Below are 24326 nucleotides of genomic sequence, written 5' to 3' on the forward strand. Positions count from 1 at the left end.
CTTCACTTCTCTGTCACCCTAGGAGCTGCCTCATACTCATAATTGAGTTCTGAGTTATTGCTGGTGATAACCTATGCAATGTATGTCGGTTTTTGGTTTCCTGTATGTGTTCTTGAGGGGAGAGGAAGCTAGGGTTGGTGGGGAAACATGCCAGCTTCCTTTACTATGTCATTTTTTTGTAAAAGTACTCCTCTAGTTTGCACTTTTTCTACTCCCTTGTGTGTGAATTTATGTTATAATTTTACATTTCTTCTTTATATATCTATATGTTTGCAACTATATATTTCTCGGTATTGATTTTGCTGCATCCCAGATGTTTTAATATGTTTTAATTTTTCATTTATCTGAAAGGATTCTTTAATTTCTTGCAGATTCTTCAGTTAGCCATAGGTTGTTGAAAAGTGTATTGTAGGTTTCCAAATATTATACATTTTTCAGTTTTTAGAAAATGGGGCTCAGGCGGTCACAGTGGCTCATGCGTGTAATCCCAACACTTTGGGAGGCTGAGGGGGATGGATCACTTGAGGTCAGGAGTTCAAGACCAGACTGATCCATATGGTGAAACTCCATCTCCACTAAAATTACAAAAATTAGCCAGGTGTGGTGGTGGGCACTTGTAGTCTCAGCTACTTGGGAAGCTGAGGCAGTAGAATCACTTGAACATGGAAGGCAGAGGTTGCAGTGAGCTGAGATTGTGCCACTGCAGTCCAGCCTGGGTGACAGAGCAAAACTCTGTCTCAAAGAAAAAGAGGGGGGCAGTCTCTAGTTTTATTCCATTGTGGTTGGAAAAAGCATTATGTGTGATTTCAATAATTTTAAATATGAGACTTGCTTTGTGGCCTACCGTAAAGACTATTCTGGACAAATAAGCCCTTTAGAAGAATATTTAATCCACTTGTGGAGTGTAGTGTTTTGTATATGTCTAATGGCCTCATTTGGTTTATAATGCTGTTTAAGACATTTGTTTTCTTACTGAACTTCTGTTTGGTTGTTTCATCCACTGTTGAAAGTGGGATGTTGAAATCACTGACTGTTATTGCAGAACTGTCTACCTCTTCAAATCTGTTTGTCTTTGTTTCATATATCCTGAGGATCTTTTATTAGGTAAATATGTAAGGATAATATGTTTTTGATGAATTAAACATTCTTGATATTTGTGTAGTACCTCTAGCTCTATTTTGGTTAGTGTTTGAATTAATTTTCCCATCCCTTTTAAAACATGTAAAAAGTTACTCTGTCAATCTTTGACTTTTAACTGGAGTTTAATTTATCTGTATTTAAGGTAATTACTGATAAGAATTTATTTTGCTATTTTTGTCCTTGTTTTCTACAAGTTTATTGTTGTTGTTGTTGTTATTCAGTTCCTCCAAAAACTGCTCATTTTTATATTTGATTATTTTTCTAGGGTACCATTTTGACTGTCTCATTTCTCTTTAGTATATTTTAACAGTTATTTTATTAGTGGTCATTAAGGGAATTATAACTAATATCTTAAATTTATAATAATATAGTGTGAATTATAACAACTGTTTACATTATATAAAAATATTTTCCCATACTGCTGTCCCTCTATTCCTATGTTTTTTTGTCAAAAATTGCTTCTTATTCAATATGTGCTAACAGCACAGATATATAATTCTTGTTTTATTATATGTCATTTCTTTATTTTATTGTTTTATTTTATTTTACTTTACTGGGACATGGTTTCAATCATGCAAGCTAAACATGTTTCACTACAGCCTCGAGCTCCTGGCCCCAAGGGATCCTCCCACTTCTGCCTCCCTTTTAACTGAGGCTAGAGGTTCATGCCACCATACCTGGCTAATTTTATTTTCTGTAGAGACAGGGTCACACTTTGTTGCCCCAGCTGGTCTCAAACTCCTGGGCTCAACCAAACCTCCCACCTTGGTTGGGATTACAGATGTGAAATACTGTGCCTTACCACTTGTCATTTAAATCTAGTAGAAAAATAAAGTCACAGAAAACCCCAAATACAATGATACTGGCTTTTCTATTTCCTGGTATAATTATTTTATTGATGTTATTTATTTATTTATTTGCATATGGGTTACTGTGTATTGTTCTTACATTCCTTACTTTGTTTATCATATTTTGTAAGGCCAATCTAATAGGATGTACTCTCTTTAATTCTGTTTGCTTGGAAATGCCTTACTCATAAATTGAATAATTGACTTTTGTTTTGACAGATATTGAGTTTATGACTGATTTATGTTTTCTTTCAGCACTCTAAATATGTCACCCCAGTGACTTCTTTCCTCCATAAATTTTAATGAGAAATTGGCTGTTAATGTCATTGAGGATAACTTGCATGTGATCGGTTACTTCTGTCTTGCTTCTTTTGAAGTTCTCTATTAATTTGTCTTTTGTCAATTTCAGTGTATGTGTTTCCATGTAGATATCTTTGAGGTTATTCTTCTTGGAGTATTTTTTTTCTTCTGGGATTCTTGAATAAGTAAATTTGTATCTATCAGCACATTTGGGAAGTTTCAGCCATTGCTTCTTCAAATTATTCTTTTTATCTCTATGTCTCCTTTTCCTGTGGGGCTCCCATTATGCATATGTTGATATACTTGATGTTGTTCCATGGCTACCTTGGTTTTTTTTTTTTTTTTTTTTTGAGACGGAGTCTCGCTCTGTCGCCCAGGCTGGAGTGCAGTGGCGCAGTCTCGGCTCACTGCAAGCTCCACCTCCCGGGTTCATGCCATTCTCCTGCCTCAGCCTGTCCGAGTAGCTGGGACTACAGGCGCCCGCCACCGCGCCCGGCTAATTTTTTGTATTTTTAGTAGAGACGGGGTTTCACCATGGTCTCGATCTCCTGACCTCGTGATCCGCCCGCCTCGGCCTCCCAAAGTGCTGGGATTACAGGCGTGAGCCACCGCGCCCGGCCGGCTACCTTGGTTTTATTCATTTTTCTTGTTTTTCTCTTCTTGTACCTTCCTTAGACTGAATAAACAATCCATATTCAAGTTCCTTGATTATCCTTCCTGCATGCTCATGCATACTCTTCAGTCTTTCTAGTTACAGGGTATGAATTTCATTTTTAAAAATAATTTGTAGGTCTTTATTGATATTTTCCATCCTTGAAACACTGTTCTCCTGGCTTCTCTTAGGTATTTGAGAATGTTAAAGTCAAGTAAATTAAAATATTTGCCTAGTAAACACCATGGCTGGGATTCCTGAAGTACAGATTCTTTTCATTATTTTCCCATTGAAGGTGCCATTTTTTGTCCTTTGAATGCCTTGTATTTTACTGTTGAACACTGAACACTTTGGATATCCTTCAGCATATCCAGAAAACATATTCCTGCCCTCCACAATTGCTTAGGTTTGGGGGTCATTTACTTGTTTTTCAACCCTCTAAACCTATTTTTGTATCCTGTATTCTTTGTCATGTATGGACACTTAACCTGTGTTCTGTCACTCTATTTGCCATCTACTGTTTGTGACAAATTTTTAGAAAACACTCCAAGCAAAGAAAAGGAAAAGGAGAAAAGAAAGAAAAGAAAAACTGCCCAGACTTTGCAGATTGACTCTTTGAGGAACTCCAGTGTTTAGCCCAAAGTCAGGGAAAAGTGAAAGCTTCAGGAGCTTCTCTGTGCATACATCCAATACTGGAAATATGTATAGCCTTCTAAATATACCAGTAGGAGGCTGGGCATGGTGGTTCATACCTGCAACCTCCACTGTCTAGGTTCAAGTGATTCTTCTGCCTCAGCTTCCTGAGTAGCTGTGACTATAGGTGTGTGCCACCAAACCTGGCTAGTTCTTGTATTTTCCATAGAGATGGTGTTTCACCATGTTGGCCAGGCTGGTCTTGAACTCCTGACCTCTAGTGATCTGCCTGCCATGGCCACCCAAAGTCCTGGGATTACAGGCATGAGGCACCATGCCTGCCTTTTTCAGCAATTTTGAAGTGTACATTTAACTTGATCACCATTCTGTGCAACAGATCACCAGAACTACTTCCTGCCTCACAGAAATTTTTTACCCTTTGACAAATGTCATCCCATTCCCTGTGTATTCCTATCACTACCCCACACTCCAAGCTCTGACTACTTTCTGTGTATTTGTATAAAGAATCAGGGTCTTGCTGTGTTGCCCAGGCTGGAGTGCAGTGGCACAACTATGGCTCACTGTGGCCTCAAACACCTGAACTCAAGTGATCCAACCACCTCATCCTCTCAAAGTGCTGGAGTGACAGGCGCGATTCACCACACTTGGCATATTTACTATTTTTATGAGTTCAACTTTTTTAGGTTTTACATATAATTTTGACCATGCTAGATTTGTTTTTCTGTGCCTGTCTTATTTCACTGAGCATAATGTTTTCCAATTCCATTCATTTTGTCATAAATAAATAACAGAACTTTGTTTTTTTGTTAAGGCTGTATACTATATTCCATTGTGTATATGTGCCACACTTTATCTGTTGATCTGTTGATGAGCACTTGGGTTGTTTCCTTATCTTGGCTATTGTGAATAATGCTGACATGAATATAGGTATGCAAACATCTCTCTGAAATACTAATTTATATCATTTGAGTACATATTCAGAAGTAGAGTAGCTGGACCATGTTGTAATTCTATTTTTAATTTAATTTTATTTTTGAAACCTCAGTGCTATCACCCCAGAAGCACAGGCTACAAAAGCACAAGAAAAACAGCAATTGGATTGCATCACATCAAACTAAAAAGTTTCTGCACAGCAAAGGAAACAATCAGCAGAGAGAGTGAAGAGACAACCCCCACACTAGGAGAAAATGTCTGCAAATCATATATGTGATAAATGGTGAATAATAAATACAAGAAACTCACACCACTTAACAACAACAAATCAAGAAAGCCTATTAAAAATGGGCAAAGGACATGAATTTATGTTTCTCAAAAAAAGACAAAAATGGTCAAGTCTATGTTTAACTATGTTTAATTTTATTTATTCATTTATTTATTTATTTATTTTGAGATGGAGCCCCACTCTGTCGCCCACGCCGGAGTGCAGTGGCGCGATCTCGCCTCCCCACAGCCTGCGCCTCCCAGGTTCCAGCGATTGTCCTGGCTCAGCCTCCTGAGTAGCTGGGACTATAGGTGCATGCCAACATGCCCAGCTAATTTTATTGTATTTTTAGTCGAGATGGCGTTTCATCGTGTTAGCGAGGATTGTCTCCATCTCCTGACCTCATAATCTGCCCATCTTGGCCTCCCAAAGTGCAGGGATTACAGGCAACAGCCATCAAGCCCGGCCTTATTTATTTATTTATTTATTTATTTATTTATTTATTTATTATTTTTTGAGACAGAGTCTCACTTTGTCACCCAGGCTGGAGTGCAGTGGTGCGATCTTGGCTCGCTGAAATCTCCACCCGCTACGTTCAAGCAATTCTTATGCCTCAGCCTCCATAGCAGCTGGAATTACAGGTGTGTGCTACTGTGACTGGCCAATTTTTGAACAACTGTATGTTTAATGATGCTTCACCACCAATCATCAGGGAAATGCAAATTAAAACCAACAATGCACCTTCTCTAAAAAATGTTAGAACAGCTATTATCATGAAGATGAAAAATGACAAGTGTTACTGAGAATGTACAGCAAAGGGAATCCTTGTGCACTGTTGGTAGGAATGTAAATTCATATTTCAAATTGTTAACATGATTATTTATTTTTAATTGAAAAGTTTTTGTGCTTTAAAATGCATTAATATGAGTTGCTTTCTATTAGTCAAACTTCAATGAGAAATGCCTTAGTTACCCTAAATTAATATAAATAGGAGCAGTCTCATAAGACTTGCCTTAAGAATCTGTACTTAAGATTCTCCTTAAGTACAGAATAAAACCTATAGTAAATACTCTTTCTGAAGAAAACATGTTCACTGATAATGTGTACGCTACAAACACTTGTTAAAGGCATAGTTTCCAAAAATGTACTAGGTGAAAAATGCATTACGGTTATTTTTCCTGCTCAGTTTTTGGATCCAGATGGATATTTTATTTTGTTTTATTTAATGAATTGTATAATTATAGTTAAGAAAACAAAAATTACTATTGCACGTTCACAGGAGAAAAATGAATTTTATTAGAAACCACTTCCAAGATTTTGCTGTGTATATTTTTTTAATTTAAGAGCCTCTTAACAAGTCACATTCAGCATCTTTACTCATTGTTCTGTGAAAGTATATATGTATATTTTATGACTATATCATACTTTTTTGATTGAAAAATATCCAACCCTACTCCAGGAGTGATAGTAATTCCTTGGCTGCTTATTCTTATTTTTCTGAGTTTTCTCTAGATGTTTACATAATATTACGGTGCTTCTGGCTGATTTTCAGTACGTCCTGGCAACACTTTGTCTGACCACTTTGGGTGCAAATACTGATAGAAGAGGAGCATAAAGCCAATGGCCAATAGGTAGGTTATGATGAGCTGCACGGCAATTAATGAGTCACAACAATTCAGCAAAGTTTTCCCTCCAAAGAACCTAAATACCAATATCATTATCACATTTTCTAAAAACTGAAAGCTGTAGTGTAGGATTCCATGGCCCCACCTCTGTCTCCTGTCAATTATTTCCTCATCTGACAACTGCAGTTTCACTGCTGACCAGCAGGAGAAGTTGATGGCAGCATGTAGTAGTGTGATCAGGATAAGCATCAGTACTGTACCCACCATATTGGAATTATTTTCTGTGTTGCTAGGAAGATGAGCTCCACTTTGCCAAAACTCCAGCCACGGTGCCAACAATGATACAAAATATATGATTAATAAAAAGGGTAGGCTCTTCAGTTTCAGAGATGCAGTGAAAAATGCCAGAGTCACTACACGTGAGATAACCTCCAAAAAACGCCATATCATGACACAGATGAATTCTATCGGCTGCAGCTTAATGGTAGTATCATCATTGCTGATCTGGATGGCCAGTATATTGCAGTGAATGGCCCCATAAGTAACTGATAACAGGGAACATGTTATCAGCAATGCTATTAAAGACAAACATGAAAACATTAGAGAATATTTTCCATTAGTAATGACCACTTTCTTTTTTAAACTTGCCATTTTAAGATATATTCTTCCTCACCCACCTCCTTTAGAAAATCATTTACTTATAAAAAGAAAGGTTTGTTAATCTTCCATTTTCAGGGATACAGTAAGTATAGGCATGCAAAACATATATTACACCTTGGAAAAACAAATAATAAGCAAATACATACATATCTACATTTATATATATATGCACACATTCCCTCCAAGAGAAGACTGGCACAGATAAAGCGGGAGAGACACATTCAGATCTGATGCTATAAGGTGTGACAGCACATAGAAAGCAGTCTCAATTAAAAAACATTACCTGAATTAGACATTGAAAAGACAGTTCCATTCTTTATAGAAGGTTAAGAGTGTCAAGTAGGAAGTTAGCATGTGAAATAGGAGACTAATGTAATATAAACTGTGTTTTAGACTATGGTGGTAACAGAAAAGAAGAAATAAGCTGTGGAGTTAAAGTCAATCCTGGAAGTGGAGCTGACAGACTCTGCTGAGTGATGGAATACAAGGTACTAGAGAAGCAGAAAAAATAAAAAGTTACAGAAATTAAGAAGTGTGCATGTGCACATGTGTGATTGTATGTATCCATGCAATTTTATGAGAAAATTTTTCATAAGCAAAATTATTTTAATTTCAACATTGTTCTCTCAATAATTAGACAAATAAGAACATGGAAGAAAACCAAAATTATAGAGTAGTTGAATAATTGTTTTAAGCACTTTTGCACTACATTCAGTTGAAAGAGAAAAAATTCATTTTACATATACATGCAGGTTAAAAAAGTACACTCCAGCTGGGCACGGTGGCTCACACCTGTAATCCCAGCACTTTGGGATGCTAAGATGGGTGTCTCACGAGGTCAGGAGATCAAGACCATTCTGGGTGACAGAGTGAAACCCCATCTCTACTGAAAATGCAAAAAATTAGCGGGGCATAGACCCAGCTGCTCGAGAGGCTGAGGCAGGGCAATTACTTGAACCCAGGAGGCAGAGGTTGCAGTGAACCAAGATAGCGCCACTGGACTCCAGCCTGGGCGACTGAGCGAGACTCCATCTCAAAAAACAAACAAACAAACAAATAAGTGCTAACAAAAAACACTCTTCATACACAATGAACTTAAGCCAGAAGACAAAAAGAGGCCAAATAGCAAAATAGTCATTCCTCATCTAAATTTATTATTCAATTTCTAACACCATTTAGAAAATGAATATTAACACTCCATTTATTCCTTAAGGAATACTCAAAGTGAAACTCTAGAACATTAGCATTATAACTGCATTTATGAGAAATGAGACTGAATATAATAAATAACCTAAAAATTAAATGTTTGAAAGTAAAATTTGGCCAGGTATGGTGACTCATACCTGTAATCCTACCTTTAGGAGGCTGAAGTGAATGAATCACTAGAGCCCACGAGTTCAAGATCAACCTAGGCAACATGGTGAAAACCTGTCTCTACAAAACACACACACACACACACACACACACACACACACAATTTAGCCAGGCATGGTGGCACATGCATGTAGTCCCAGCTATTCAGGAGGCTGCAGTGGGAGGATTGCTTGAGCCCAGGAAGTAAACATAGGACTTTCACTTGGGTCTTTATTTTTCTGTGCCTTCACCCCAGCACTTTGGGAGGATGATATCAAGGCGCAAACTTTTAGACCCATCCTGACAACAGATGGGAAACTGTGGCCTCAGCAGGATGGAGTCGAGTTCCAGTCGACATTCCTACTGGTTGACTGAATAAACCTTAGAGGGAAGACCATGGCAGCTGCAGGCCTTGAGTGCATCCAGTGCTCTACTGAGGGCTACAGGTGCAACCTGCCACTGAGTTAGCTTTGGTGGTCAAATTACTTCAGCCATCAAAATCTAGGCATTAGGATTCTCCCTACTTCTACCAGGGCTGAAGCTATCATAGACTTAAAGACCTTAATTTTCTTCTTCTTCATGCTCTGAACCTCTGGACAGGCTTACTGTAGAAAGAAGCTTCCAAACAAAGCCCAACCATGAACACTGAATCAGGCACCTATATCATTGTGCAGACAACAATGCATAGTCACAAAGATCAGGATCAATGACGAGAACATCATGGCACCAAGTGGACAAAATAAGGTGCCAGTTGTGAGTGACCCAAAAGAAATGGGCATGGATACATAGCCTGACAGAAAATTCAAAATACTTATTTTAAGATAATGTAGTGGACTTAAGGAAAACACAAACAATTCAGAAATTTATCAGAGAAACTTAGCAAGGAGATTGAAATAATGGGAGGAAAAAACTAACAGAAATGTTGAAGATAAAAACACAATAAAATAAAAATAAATGCAATTGAGAGCATTGACAGAAGTGGCCAAGCAGAAAAACTCAAGGACAGATCAATTAACAATATACAGTCAGAAAAAAAAAAAAATCTAGAAAGTTCATAGGATTTATGGGATAACATCCAAACAACAAATGTATTAGTCACTGGTGTTCAAGGAAAAGCTGGGTGCAATGGCTCACACCTGGAATTGCAGCTATTTGGGAGGCAGAGGCAGGTGGATCACATGTGGTCAGGAGTTTCAGAGCAGAGTGCCCAACATGGTGAAACTGTGTCTCTACTAAAAATACAAAAATTAGTCAGGTGTGGCTGGTGGATGCCTGTAATCCCAGCTACTCAAGAGGCTGAGGCAGGATAATCTCGGAACCCAGTACACGGAGGTTGCATTGAGCCAAGATCACGCCATTGCACTCCAGCCTGGGCAAAAAGAGCAAAACTCCATCTCAAATTTAAAAAAAAAAAAAAGTGTATTGCAGAAAAAAAAGTAAAAAGTCTATTTAGAGAAATAATAACAAAAAATTTTCCAAATCTAAATAAAAATATAAATATTCAGGTAAAGGAATATCAAAGTCTTCCAATAAGATTAAATCCAAATAATATCACCATGGCTTAATATAATTAAACCAACAAATATCAAAGACAAAGACAGCATACAGAATTAAGCCGGATAAAAAAGAAAATATCATATCAGAAATATACCTATATATTTAATATATGCATATATATAATGTAAAAATAGATACAAAGGGAGAAGAAAACTACAAGGTACTAATAGAAAACTTCAGCACCTTACTTTCAGCAATGATTAGATCATGCAGACAGAAAATCAGTAAGTAAACATCAGATTAAAATGCACTTGTCGGGCAAATGGACAAAACAGTTACAGAACTATCCATACAAGAGTTATAGAATACACATTCTTCTCTACTGCATACATGGAACATTTTCCAGGATATATCATGCATTAGGCCAAAAAACACATCTTGATGAATTTGAAGAGATCAAAGTCATACAGGGTATCTTTTCTGATATCACTAATTCATAAGTACATGAAAATTAAATAACATACTCCTGAACAACCAATGAGTCAATGAAGACATTACACAGAAAATACCATATTTCTTGAGACAAAAATGGAAACAGAACACATCAAAACCTACTGGATATGACCAAAGCAGTTTTAAAGGGTAAGTTATGGCAATAAATGTCTTCATCAGAAAGAAGATACCAAATACACCAAACCAAAGAATTAGAAGAACAAAAAGCTAAAATCAAAAGGAAAAAAAGTCCCTAATAAATATAATCAGAGACAGAAAAGGAGATGTCATAATTGACACCTAGAAACAAATTAATGGTAAGAAATCAAATGAGCAATAAAAAGTTACCCATAAAGAAAAGCTCAGGACCTGATAGACTAACTGCTGCACTCTACCTACCACCAAAAAATAACTACTATCAATTATTTTTAACCTAGTGGAAAAAATAAAAAAAAGAAGATATGTGAACTGTTCCAGTTCATTCTGTGGGGCCAGCATTATGCTCAATACAAAACCAGACAAGGACATGACAAAGAAGAGAAAACTACAGGCTAATATACCTGATTAACATAATGTAAAAATCCTCAACACAATACTGGGAAACTGAGTTATAATGCACATTTAGAAAATCATTCATGATTTTCCATGATCAAGTGAGATTACAAGAATACGGGAATGGTTTAATACACAAGAATCATTAAATGTCATACATTCCATCAACAAAATAAATAACAAAATATAGGTGGTAATTTCAATAAATAAAAAAGCCATTTGACAAAATTCAACAACTTTTTATAATAAAATTTCTCAACAAATTATGCATAGAACAATTGTAACTCAACACAACAAATAACATAAACAAGAATAACCAAATAATGCTTTACATGACAAATCCGTAGCTAACATCACACTCAACAGGAGTTCAAATTTGAAAGCTTCCCTCTGAAGATTTGAAAGGAGACTAAGAAGTTCACTTTAACTGCTTATATTAACATAATCCTGTAAGTCTTTAGCCAGAGCAACTGGACAAGAGAAAGAAAAGGTACCCAAATTGGAAAGAAAGAAGTAAAATTGTCCGTATTTCCTAATGATATAATATGGAAATCCCTAAACACACCACTAAAAAGCAGTTAGAACTGTTTCAGAAAATCAGTTGAGTTTCAGTTTATAAAATCAACATATAAATTAAGTTAATAAATTAATTTATTAATTTATTAATTATTAAATTAATTAATAAAGCCACACACCTACAACCATCTGATCTTTGACAAGGGCAATGAAACAGGCAATGGGAAAAGGATTCCCTTTTAAATAAATGAATCTAGGATAACTGGCTAGCCACATGCAAAAGAATTAAACTGTACTCCTACCTTTCACTATAGACAAAAATTAACTCAAAATGGATGAAATGTTTAAATGTAAGACCTCAAACTATAAAAATTGTGGAAAGTAACCTAGGAAGTATTATTTTAAACACTGATAGTGGCAAAAAAATTTTAGCGAAGTCCCCAAATGCAATTTTGCATAAAAAGCAAAAATAGAAAATTGGGACCTAATTAAACTAAAGGTTTTCTGCACAGCAAAAGAAACTGTAAACAGAGCAAACAGACAACCTACACAATGGGAGAAGATATTTGCAAACTATGCATCCAGCAAAGGCTTAAGATTCAGAATCTATAGGGAACTTAAATCAACAAGGGCAAAACAAATAACTCTGTTAAAAAATAGGTAAAAGTGGCCAGGCGCAGTGGCTCATGCCTGTAATCCCAGCACTTTCGGAGGCTGAGGTGGGCAGATCACCAGGTCAGGAGACCATCCTGGCTAACAGGGTGAAACCCCGTCTCTACTAAAAATACAAAAAAATTAGCTGGGCGTGGTGGTGGGTGCCTGCGGTCCCAGCTGCTTGGGAGGCTGAGGCAGGAGAATGGCATGAACCCAGGAGGCAGAACTTGCAGTGAGCCAACACTGTGCCACTGCACTCCAGCCTGGGCAACAGAGTGAGACTCTGTCTGAAAAAAAAAAAAAATAGGTAAAAGAAAATGAACAGACATTTCTCAAAAGAAGACATACAAGTGGCCAACAAGCATATGAAAAACTGCTCAGCATAAGTCCATGTGCGGTGGCTCACCCCTATAACCCCAGCACTTTGGGAGGCCAAGGTGGGTGGGTACCCTGAGGTCAGGAATTCAACACCAGCCTGGCCAATATACCAAAACCTTGTCTCTACTAAAAATGTAAAAATTAGCTGGGCAAGTTTGGCACATGCCTGTAATCACAGCTACCTGGGAGGCTGAGGCAGGAGAATCACTTGAATCTGGGAGGTAGAGGTTGCAGTGGGCCAAAATCATGCCAGGGCACTCCAGCCTTGGCAACAAGAGTGAAACTCCATCTCAAAAAACAACAACAACAAAAAACCCCAACAATTTCAGCAGCAGTAATCATCAGACAAATGCAAATCAAAACCACAATGAGATAGTATCTCACACCAGCAAAAATGGTTATTACTAAAATGTCAAAAACCAACACATGCTGGGTGAGGATGCTGAGAAAGGAGAATGCTTGCACAATGCTGATAGAAGAGTAAGTTAGATCAGCCATTGTGGAAAGCACTCTGGAAGTTTCTCAAAGAATTTAATACAGAGCTACCATTTCAACCCAGCAATCCCATTACTGGATATGTACCCAAAGGAACATAAATCATTCTGTGTCCAAGACACATGCAGTCATATGTTCATTGCTGCACTATTCACGATAGCAAAGACATAAGATCAATTCAGGTGCCCATCAATGGTACATTGGATAAGGAAAATAATTGATTAATTTCTTTCGTATAGTTGCATAGTATTCCATGTATGTGTATGTGGAATACTGTGCAGCCTACAAAATAAGTAAATCATGTCATTTGCATCAACATAAATGCAGGTGGAGGCCATTATCCTAAGCAAATAAATGCAGGAACAGAAAACCAAATAGATTTATTACTCACAAGCAGAAGCTGAACATTCAGCACACCTGAACATAAATACGCAAATAACAGACATTGTCGACCACTATTGGATGGAGGGAAGGACAGGGTGGGCTAAAAAAAAATCCCTATTGTGTAGTATGCTTACTACCTGGGTGATGGGATCCACACTCCAAATCTCAGTATCTCACAATATTCCCATGTAACAAACCTGTACATATACTGTACATATACTCTCTGTATCTAAGGTAAAAATTTAAAATAAAAGATACAGAACTATTTGCCTGGTGACTTTTATAAAATTTTATAGTCTTAGGCAAATTCTAATTTTCATGCAGTTTCAACTTCTATTAAAAGCAATGCTGTTTGGCTGGGCACGGTGGCTCATGCCAGTAATCCCAGTACTTTGGAAGGCCAAGGCAGGTGGATCACGAGGTTAGGAGATCGAGACCATCCTGGCTAACACAGTGAAACCCCATCTCTGCTAAAAATACGAAAAAATTAACCAGGTGTGGTGGCAGGCACCTGTAGTCCCAGCTATTCGGAGGCTGAGACAGGAGAATGGTGTGAACCTGGGAGGTGGAGATGGCAGTGGGCCGAGATCGGGCCACTGCACTCCAGACTGGGCAACAAAGCAAGACTCTATCTCAAACAAAAAAAGAGAAAGCAATGCTGTTTATACAAGGCAGATTATAACAAAAATATGTTTTAGATAAAAACTTAATTCCTCCACTTCATCTCCAAATATTATATCAAGCTTAATTTAACTCTTCAGGGTCAATAAAATAAATTGATGCTAACTTTTATTTATATTAAATTTCTATGGATTCTAGCAGCATCTTTTTATAATCTGCTAATCAAATAAATTCATAGAAAATATTATAAAAAATTTAGTGCAACTGTAATTTGGGATTACATATTTCAACTTCTCAATTTCTGTTATATTAGTACACCTTATTGACCTTGTCTATCTTTCAGCATCAAGTAACTCAACTTACCTCTACCCAAAAGCCATTCTCTTATAGTGATAGTGATATATATCTGAAAAATTAATTGTGGAACAGAACAGAGAAAAGCCTGAATCACTGACATGAACTTGAAAGCCTTCTGCTGCATTAAATTATCCCAGATTGAGAGTGCAATCTCCCTTTCCAGCATCGTGTTTCTCTTTGTGATGCTAACTTGACTCTCTTCCTTCTCCTGTTTAAGATTTTTCAACAATTTGTGGTAATTTACAATGGTCTGCAAACACCTGTTAACAGGAAGTACATCCAAGGTTAACATTTATTGGTGACAGACATCTAGAAATATTTGAAAGTTTATCAGTAGAGGAACCCTTAATTTTGAAATTATACCATCAAATGGCAAACATTAACTTAATCACACTGGATAAAAAATAAGTTTCTAACAGTTTCTAATATTATTATTTATGGTAGTTCTTCCCCTCATTTTCAACTTCAAATAATACATAACTGCACTCTGATAAACTAAAATTCAAACAGCAGATGAAAAAGTAAAAATTCCCTCATTCATACACAATTCAACTCACTTTCTCTAGGTCAGTTTGATTAAATATCACAATTTTTTTCTAATGCATTTATATTCTGACACATACAAAAGCTATTTCTCCAGAAGCATACTATTCTGACAACTTTTTAAAGACATCAATGTTTTTAGGTGTTCTTCCCATGATACAAATGTCAGCTGCCTCAAAGGAAGGACCCCACATTTTCATTGGAACATATTTTGACTTACGATTTTTCTCTAGTGATGAAATTTAGCTCATTTGGCATTATTTTAAGACAGCAGTCTAAAAAAACTCAATGAATGCTTAAAACAGCCACAGGTAAGTGACAAAAACACACACAGATATGATCTATAGTGGAGTTGAACTTCAAAGTAGTCCTCAAAGAACTTTCACAAATAAAAATCCATGGGAAAAAAGCAGATCTTTATTAAAAAAATCACAAAACATAAATAAAAACAAGATACCATGAATAAGAAGCACAAGATGACCCCAATGTATTTCCTATGTAAAATTTACCAAACCAAAAAATATTTACTTTTTGAAGAAATAATGGAGCACTTCAGAAGTATGAAAAAATAATGCTTTTCAATGTTGAGCAAGCATTAAAAAGAACCAACAGAATCTCTAGAAAACAACATGTAAAAATCACTGAGTAAATTAAATAGTTGAAAGCTAATTAGATAATTGAAAAATAAATAACTTTAACAAAATTACAAAAAAATGTAGCAAAGAGAGAAAGAATCATTTAATATATGATGGAGATTATAGGGCATTTAAGAAAAGAGTGACAAAGCCTACACTTCTGATGAGAATTTTAAAAGAATACAGGAAGTGGCAGTATTTTTAAAATAATGACCAGAAAAAGAATTCCAAATTGTTACAATCATGAATTCTCACATTAAGGAAGTCTTATATATCCTAGGCAGAAAAGACTTATAAAGAATAAAATTAAGTAAGTGTGGCCAGGTTCAGTGGCTCATGCCTAGAATCCCAGCACTTTGGGAGGTCGAGAAGGGGCGGATCCCTTGAGCTCAGGAGTTGGAGAGCAGCCTGGGCTACATGGTGAAACGCTATGTCACCCCAAAATACAAAAATTAGCCTGGTGTGGTGGTGCGTGCCTGTAGGTAGTGCCAGTTTTTGCTGAGGCAGGAGTATCGCTTGAGCCTGGGTGGCAGAAACTGCAGTGAGCTGAGATTACACCACTGCTCTCCAACCTGCACAACACGGCAAGATGCCATTTCAAAAAAATAAATACATAAGTAAGTGCAAGTTTTAAAATAACACAATGCGGGCAAATAGACTAAACTTACATGTCCAGAATTACAAGTTGTCACATGTTAAAGAGTTATAATTAAAGCATAGGAACAAGAAATAAAAGCAATCACCAAAAAAAAAAAAAAAAAATCAAAAACAACAACAAAAAAATACAAACAACAGAAAAGGCAGAAAAGGCTGTTTGTGCTTTAATAAAATCAGAAGAAACATTTCAATGCAAAAAAAAACATCAGCATAATAAAGGTCAGTGCAAAATAATATTTTGTCAGAATATTGTATTAATTTTAAGCTTCTATATACCTAATAACTTGCAAAAATGAACAAATCCAGCATAAATCTAAAAGAAAATATGTGACTAAATGGTCTGGAGCCCATTTTCTCTAATACAAACTGCAATTTTCAAAAAAGGAGACATTGTTAAAATTTATAAAAAATCATTAATGTAAGTAACACCCTTCTTTAAACACACAGGATATTTTCAATATCTCCAAAGTCTCCTCTGTCATCGTCCACTATTGTACCTCTCTCTCACCACACAATCCAATTGCCATAATATATCATTTCATTAGACCCTATTAACTAGCTCTTCTTTAGCAATTATGAAATGTATAATAAATTAAATAGAAAATCATATCACTATACATTTTAGATACTTTTGACCTTTAAGTACACACTATGATTTATTATCTCTATCTTCTGACCAAATAGAAAACAGTTTTTCTCACATCCCTTGTCTTTCATTATCTTGTATGAAGAATTTTATCAGGTTTGGGGAAGGAAAAATTTATAGATACTTGATTGAATTGTGTTAGCTTCAAAAAGGAAAAAGAAGAAGATAAGGAGTAAAGGAAAGAAAGAAGATAACTGAGAACATTTAGAGGTAGAATGTCTAATATTTAGTCCTAAGAGATAATTTATGTAAACCATCCTAGTCTTTCTTTTTTTTTTTTTTTTTTTTGAGACAGAGTTTGCTCTGTTGCCAGGCTAGAGGGCAGTGGCATGATATTGACTCACTGCAACCTCTCCATCCCGGGTTCAAGTGATTCTCCTGCCTCAGCCTCCCAAGTATCTGGAGCTACAGGTGGACACCACCAAACCCAGCTAATTTTTGGGTTTGTAGTAGAGACAGGTTTTCACCATGTTGGCCAGGATGGTCTCAATCTCTTGACCTTGTGATCTGCCTGCCTGGGACTCCCAAAGTGCTGGGATTACAGTCATGAGCCACTGTGCCCAGCTGTCATCCCAGTCTTCCTACAAAGTCATTAACTGACACCAAAGGTGATGCTTGTGAAAAACAAAAAAAGGTTTTTCCTTCATCCTTTTCTTTTTATTTATTTTTTGACATTAAAATAAGACATTAAGACAGCTTTGCAGAAAGAAAATAGTCACAAAAGTTAAAAAGTTGGCCATGAAAATAAGACTTTCTAAAAACTTGTGGAGATCTTGGAGAGGATGTTAAGCTGTAAAGTTATGTTAATCAGGGACTTCCATGTCAATCCATCTCAAGGTTAATAGTGTCCTCAATTGACATATACACAATTTTCCTCTTAGTTCCAGTAGACCAGAATTTAACAATCATTATGTTTTCATAAATTACCTTTCCACTTTTGCATATATTTGTTTTGTTGTCTTAAGGCATAAATACAATAAAATCTATTAAAAATGCTATAGCGTGTCAAAAATGAGAAAAAAACTAGGAGAATCTGCAGACCGATATCCTTTACGAACCACAGATAAAAAAAGCCCTCAACACCACACTAGAAAGCCACACTCAGCAACATATAAAAAATGATAATACACAACAAGCAAATAGGATTTAGTTCTGCAACAAGAAGAGATTTGTCAGAGGCATGTGAACTAGAGCAACTCCATCTTAAACAGGAGCTAGGAAAAATGAATGTGAAAGATACTGGGCTGCATTCCCAGATATTTAAAGCATTCTAAGTTACAGGATAAAAAGGAGGTTTTATAATGGTTGCCCTTAGAGAATACATGACAAATGTGTTCTCAAATGTGTGTAATAAAAACTACAGGTCATAATGAACTTGTTAATGAAACAGGTTGCAGCAAAGGAGCCAGTCAAAATGCACAAAAACCAAAATGGCCACAAGAGTGACCTCTGGTCGCCCTCACTGCTGCTCTCCCACCAGTGCCATGACAGTTTACAAATGCCATGGCAACATCAGAAAGTTACCCTATATGGGCTAAAAAGGGGAGGCATGAATAATCCACCCCTTGTTTAGCATAGCATCAAGAAATAACCATAAAAATGGGCAACCAGCAGCCTTCGGGCATGCTCTGTCTATGGAGTAGCCATTCTTTTATTCCTTTACTTTCTTAATAAACTTGCTTTCACTTCACACTGTGGAATTGCCCTGAATTTTTTCTTGCACAAGATCCAAGAACCCTCTCTTGGGGTCTGGAACGGAACCACTTTCCTATGACAGATTCAACATATAAAAATCAGTGAAATATATCTTATTAATAGAGTAATGAACAAAAATCACAGGATCATCTCAACAGGCAGAAAAAATCATTTTGCAAAATCCAACACATGTCAAAATAAAAATACTCAACAAACAGTACTTTCTCAGACTAGCAAAGACCATAAATCAAGAGAAAAAAAGCTAGTACAATATTTCATGACAAAAATGAGGACTAAGCTCTCATTTTGTAATCTTGCCCAAATTCCCATGTAAGGTGTCTGGGTACTAATGCCCAACAACCATAAGTTCTCATCAGATAGATTTTAATTAACCATATAAATTGTGACTTACTTTCCAGTCTTACTCTGGCATAACAAAACAAAATAAAGAAGAAAGTAAAAATATTTAGCTCAACACATTTTTTTCCTCCGTGTTTTGAAATGGCCCTACAAAGCTGTCCTATATGGGGGAAAATTTGGATCTGTAAGGAATCTCTATTAATTTCCCCAGATCTTTTACTTCTGGGCCCTCCCAAATCTGAGGAGAATAATTGAAAGTCTAGCATTTTTAAAAGGTGTGAATAGAACACATTTGTCATGTATTCTCTAAGGGCAGCCATTGTAAAAGACTTCAAAAGAACCTTGGTCTCCACAATATTTTATCTTAACCTGTTTCCTTTCTATCATCCCAGCTGTTTAGACAAACTCACCCAGTTGTCAACCAGCAAATGTTTAAATTTACCTATAGCCTGGAATCCGCCCCACCTCCCCACTGCTTTGAGCTGTCAAGCCTTTCTGGAACAAACCAATGTATTTCTTAATTTATTCGATTGATGTCTCATGCCTCCCTGAAATGTATAAAACCAAGCTGTACCCTGACCACACTGGGCATATGTACTCAGGACTTCCTGGGAACAGTATCATAGCCCATGGTCACTCACATTTAGCTCAGAATAAATCCCTTCAAAATATTTTACACAGTTTAACTCTTTTCATTGACCAAAGACTGAAAACTTTCTCCCTTATATCAGAAATAAGTGAAACATGTAAACTTACTTTCAATATAGTACTGGAGGTTCTAACCAAAACAATTAGTTGGTGGGTTACCAGGGAAGATGTGAAAGGCAAACAGGTTAAAAAAAGGAGATGTAAAACTACTTCTATTCAAGATGACATAATTTGTACATAGAAAATCTGAAGGAATCCACACACAAAAAAATTAAAGCTAGTAAATAGTTTCAAGCATAGTTTCAGTACACAACATCTGTATGCAAAAACGATTTGTGTTTCTACATACTAGCATTGAACAGTTGAGAATGATGCTTAAAAAACCTTATTTATAATAACCTATAAAAGAAAATATTTAGAAATAACTTTCACAAATAAGTGTAAGACCTGTACATTTAAAACTACCAAACATCAATAAAAGAAGTTAAAGACTTAAGTAAATGGAAATACATCACAGGACCATGAGTTGAAAGACTTCATATTATTAAGATGACAATACTCCCCAAACTTATCTATAGATTCAATTCATTCCATATCAAAATTCATTGCCCTTATTGTTGTTATTATTATTAACAATATTTGGAAGAAACAAACAACTGATCAGTTGGGAAATGTAAAAGACTCCACATAGCCAACAATTTTGCAAAAATAATATTATCAACTTAATTAATTTGTTAATTACCTAAAAACTTATTACAAAACATTATTCATCAAACTGATAATAATGATTAATACATAGATCAATGGGATACATAAGACAATCCAAAATATACACTCATATTTACTGTCAGCTGATTTTCAACAAGGCTGCCAGGACCATACAAAAATGAAATAGAAACAAAAATCACAATGAAATTTTATTCATTCGCATTAGGAGCTATGATTTAAAGAGACAATAGGAGTGGAGAAGGATGTAGAGAAATAAGAACCCCTAATTATTGCTGGTGGGAGGTAAGGGTGAGGAAGTACAGTTACTTTGGTAAACAGCCTAAGAGTTTCTCAAATGTCAGTCTGACAGTCTGCCAATTCCTCATTAGACGTCAGGAGTTGGAGACCAGCTTGGCCAACCTGGTGAAACACTCTATCTCTAATAAAAGTATAAAAATTAGTTGAGCATGGTTGTGGGCAGCTATAATTCCAGCTACTTGGAAGGCTGAGACAGGAGAATCTCTTGAGTTTTGTAGGCAAAGGTTGCAGTGAGCCAAGATTGTGTCAATGCACTCCAGCCTCGGCGAAAAAGAATGATAGTTCATCTCAAAAAAAAAAAAGAAAGTCAATTAAGCAATACTTCCTAATTTAGTGAAAAACCTTTGTAACAGCTGACATCAGATTTGGTAATAATTCAAGGCTCCATTTATATATTTATATTTTAAATGTGTGTGTTTATATGATTCATATGCAAGCATATGTTTCCATTTTATAATGCAGATCACATTTTGTGAGGGAATATAGTTAAGGTTTTTTTTTTCTTTTTTCTTAGACAGAGTTTTGCTCGGTTGCCTAGGCGCAACTTCTGCCTCCCAGTTTTGAAGGATTCTCTGGTTTCAGCCGCTCAAGTAGCTGGGATTACGGTCATGCACCAACACGCCCAGCTATTTTTTTTTTTTGGTATTTAGCAGAGACGGTTTTTCACCATGTTGATCAGGCTGGACTCTACTCCTGACCTCAAATGATCTGCCTGTGTTGGGCCTCCCAAAGAACTGGGATTACAGGTGTGAGCCACCACGCCCAACCTACAGTTAAGTTTTAAATCAATAACAAAACAATTAACAATAATAAAAAGTAAAATGAAAATATACTTTGCATAGTATTAACCTAAAATGTAAATCCATGATGCAAGAATCCTAAAAAATATAAAAACTTCAATAAAGAAAACACCAAAAAAAAACACTTAAGATACATAAATCTTAAATAAATATTAATTCCTATGTGGTCCATAAATATGAAGAATTGTTCTTTCAAAGCATGTTAGTCTTTCCTAAAATTAATCTATAAATTTAATTGGATAAAATAAAATTTATCAACATCTAGCTCTGAAATTCACACAGAAAAATAAACTTGAGATTACCTGAAACACATAGTGAAAAGAAAGTTATAAAAGAAAGAATTTACCTGCCAAATTTTATGTTTATTCACATATATAGTAACTAAGAATTTAGAACTATGAGTAAGACAGATTAACATAACAAAATTTACAGCACTCATGCAAATCAGTGTAGTAAGAGACTGAGGTGATATGGAAATGAATTGCTAAGCTATGTTTTGATATTCCAAGTCACAGCTACAAATTCCAGGATGTCTGGAAAACCTACCACTAAAAAGTTAAATTCGCTTCAGTTGACAAATAAAATTTATGAGATTATTTTCAAGGCTTTCTCTCTTCTCACTCACTCTACTCTTATTACTTAATTTAAGGTTATCTTTCTAGGCCTCATAGCTTTTAAAATGCCCATTAGGCCGAATGAGAAAAGTAGTGAAGACTGAACTACAACACATGCACAGAAAGAATAGAAGAAATGACTGACTTATTCCCATTTGCATTTTTAAGAAAACTATCATTACCTTATAACTGATGACAATTAAATAGGAATAGTGAAAACTAAATAAAACTAAAGAGGGAAATATTTCAATTCCAGAAAGGATAATTATGGCATCCTTAATCTTTTTAGCCATCTATTTATATTCAATTTACTTGTTGGAGGCAGTGAATGAGAAATATTTGTGTCACTTACCTCACAATAGGTCCTAAAAGAAGAATGTGCCAAAAAAGTAATGCAGCCTTATTTCTCCTCAAGTCTTTGTTGAAAAACATCAGGGTCATTTGATCCAAAATTACTCCCACAATAATAAAGCTGATGGTAAATGACATCCAGAATCTGTCATTAGCTTTTCGATAAATTTCAAACATATATAAACCAAAGGCAACCTCACCACAGTAGAGAATGGTTGAGAAGAGAATGCTAAAAGGAAAGCTTATATGGGATCTCTGGCCAAGGACAATTTCTTCTTCCAAAGATGAAACTCCTCCTGTGCTTTCTTCATCTGTCTCTTCAAACACTGTCTCCATTCTCAGGGGGCTGCTAATTCAAAGTCGTCTTGTCAGTGAATCCAGTAGAGTTCAGTATTAAATTTAAACAGAAGAAAACAAGATTCTCTATAATTCACTATTCATAGAAAATGTTAACAGGTAGATATGGATCACTAATCACAATAGAAAAATCTGTGTCTGGTTTAGGGAATATTGAACTACAATGTCTAACTTGACATACTATTTCTTCAGAAAACATTGTTTTAAAGAAGTAGATGATCAAACTTCTGTGAGGCATCAACTACCTCTTAACACTGAGATGATAGTCCTATCTCCAAGTAGTATAAAAGAAATGTTCATTTCTCATAAGTTTTCTTTTTGTGCTTTTCAGCCAATGTCTTCAGCTGACATCCACTAAAATAAAACGGCACAATCTAAGCCAAGTCTAACCATGATGAAACTAAGAAAACTATCCCCAGATATTCTTGATTAGTAAAGGAATACAGAATAATGAGGCCTTTAAGTTCCACTTATTGTTATATGTTGGTTATTTGAATTTAAAATACTGTTTCTTGGCTGAACTTAATTCTATAAAGTTATTAATCTAGTAAAGTTTCAATTTAAATAGATATAAAATCCAGACTGTATAGCAATAGTCGGTCTAAACTCTCTTTTGTTGGGGGGAAAAACAGCTCATTTTAGGTTCTCTGTAGACAAACTTCCAGAAAAATTACTGACATACTGTGAATGTCAATTAGTCACTATGTGGGAAGCAATATAAAACAGAATGAATAAGAAGGAAAATAAAAGGCAACAGTACTTTTAAATCAAGTAAATGTTAAAATGAAATTTTTTTAGAGATAAATATTTTTCTGACGAAAAGTGCTGTTAATATATTGAAAGCACAAAAAATGAGTAAGCATCTAATGCAAATTTCCAGAAAGGTATTTCCCCAGAAGATGTTGGTCGTTTTTAAAAATATATTAATGGGAAATGTAAAAGTAGTAGTTAAAAAAAGTGGGAGGGAAAAAGCAAGAAGTTATCTATTTTATTTGACAAGATGTTCATTTCTTGAACTTTCTTTGCATTGCTTTGTCATAATTTATCATAAATATTCCTTAAATTCTTTAAATTTTATGGTGCAGAATATTAAATTCCTCAACCTCTTTTGTTTGTTACTCTGATCTAAATCACACCTTTATCTATATGCACTAATTTATTCAAAGACAAAACCTTCATCACATTTTAAAATATGTCTTCCTGGACCCAATCCATCAATATGATTGATCTTTTTCTCTTTTGTGTAATTTATTTTATTCTCCTCATCAGTGCCCTGATTTCCTTATCACACGTGTATAAAAAAAAAATTTTACAATTCAAAACAAAAACTGTCTCTCATGGTGCTGAACTTTTTCTCTGCTTTTAATTTGCCCAGAGAATTTCTATTAGGTATTCCCTTTCCATCAGTTCTTACTGTTTCTCAGGTTTTATCCCACAACAGTGAAGTCACAGTCATTTCTCAAAGGTCATCAGTGACACCCTAATTGCTAAATGTAACATGTTACCTTAAAATTCAGTTGAATATTTTTGCCATTGATAATATGCTGTCATTTGAACATTCCACTTACCTTAACCAGTCAGGCTTTCATCCCCAACAGTTCACTAAAAGTACTAT

At 35.6% G+C, this 24326-nt stretch overlaps 1 protein-coding gene and 1 pseudogene across 1 annotated transcript in view; one reads left to right on the forward strand and one right to left on the reverse strand.

Moving 5' to 3' along the window:
* Nucleotides 1-6183: 6183 nt before the first annotated feature.
* The window catches only part of XKR3 (XK related 3), an 85892-nt gene continuing 67749 nt past the window's right edge, over nucleotides 6184-24326 (reverse strand). The window contains exons 2-4 of the mRNA XM_058434446.1: nucleotides 22356-22703; nucleotides 14386-14639; nucleotides 6184-6995 (exon numbers count right to left, since the gene is read on the reverse strand). Of these exons, the coding sequence (XP_058290429.1) occupies nucleotides 6322-6995; nucleotides 14386-14639; nucleotides 22356-22690 (1263 nt within the window). The 5' untranslated portion in view covers nucleotides 22691-22703 and the 3' untranslated portion in view covers nucleotides 6184-6321. The remainder of the gene's footprint in view (nucleotides 6996-14385; nucleotides 14640-22355; nucleotides 22704-24326) is intronic.
* Nucleotides 23439-24326, forward strand: part of LOC116812231 (spermatogenesis-associated protein 31E1-like) — a 55249-nt pseudogene continuing 54361 nt past the window's right edge.

Source organism: Hylobates moloch, unplaced genomic scaffold (genome assembly GCF_009828535.3).
Source record: "Hylobates moloch isolate HMO894 unplaced genomic scaffold, HMol_V3 SCAFFOLD_25, whole genome shotgun sequence".
Taxonomy (NCBI): Eukaryota; Metazoa; Chordata; class Mammalia; order Primates; family Hylobatidae; genus Hylobates; species Hylobates moloch.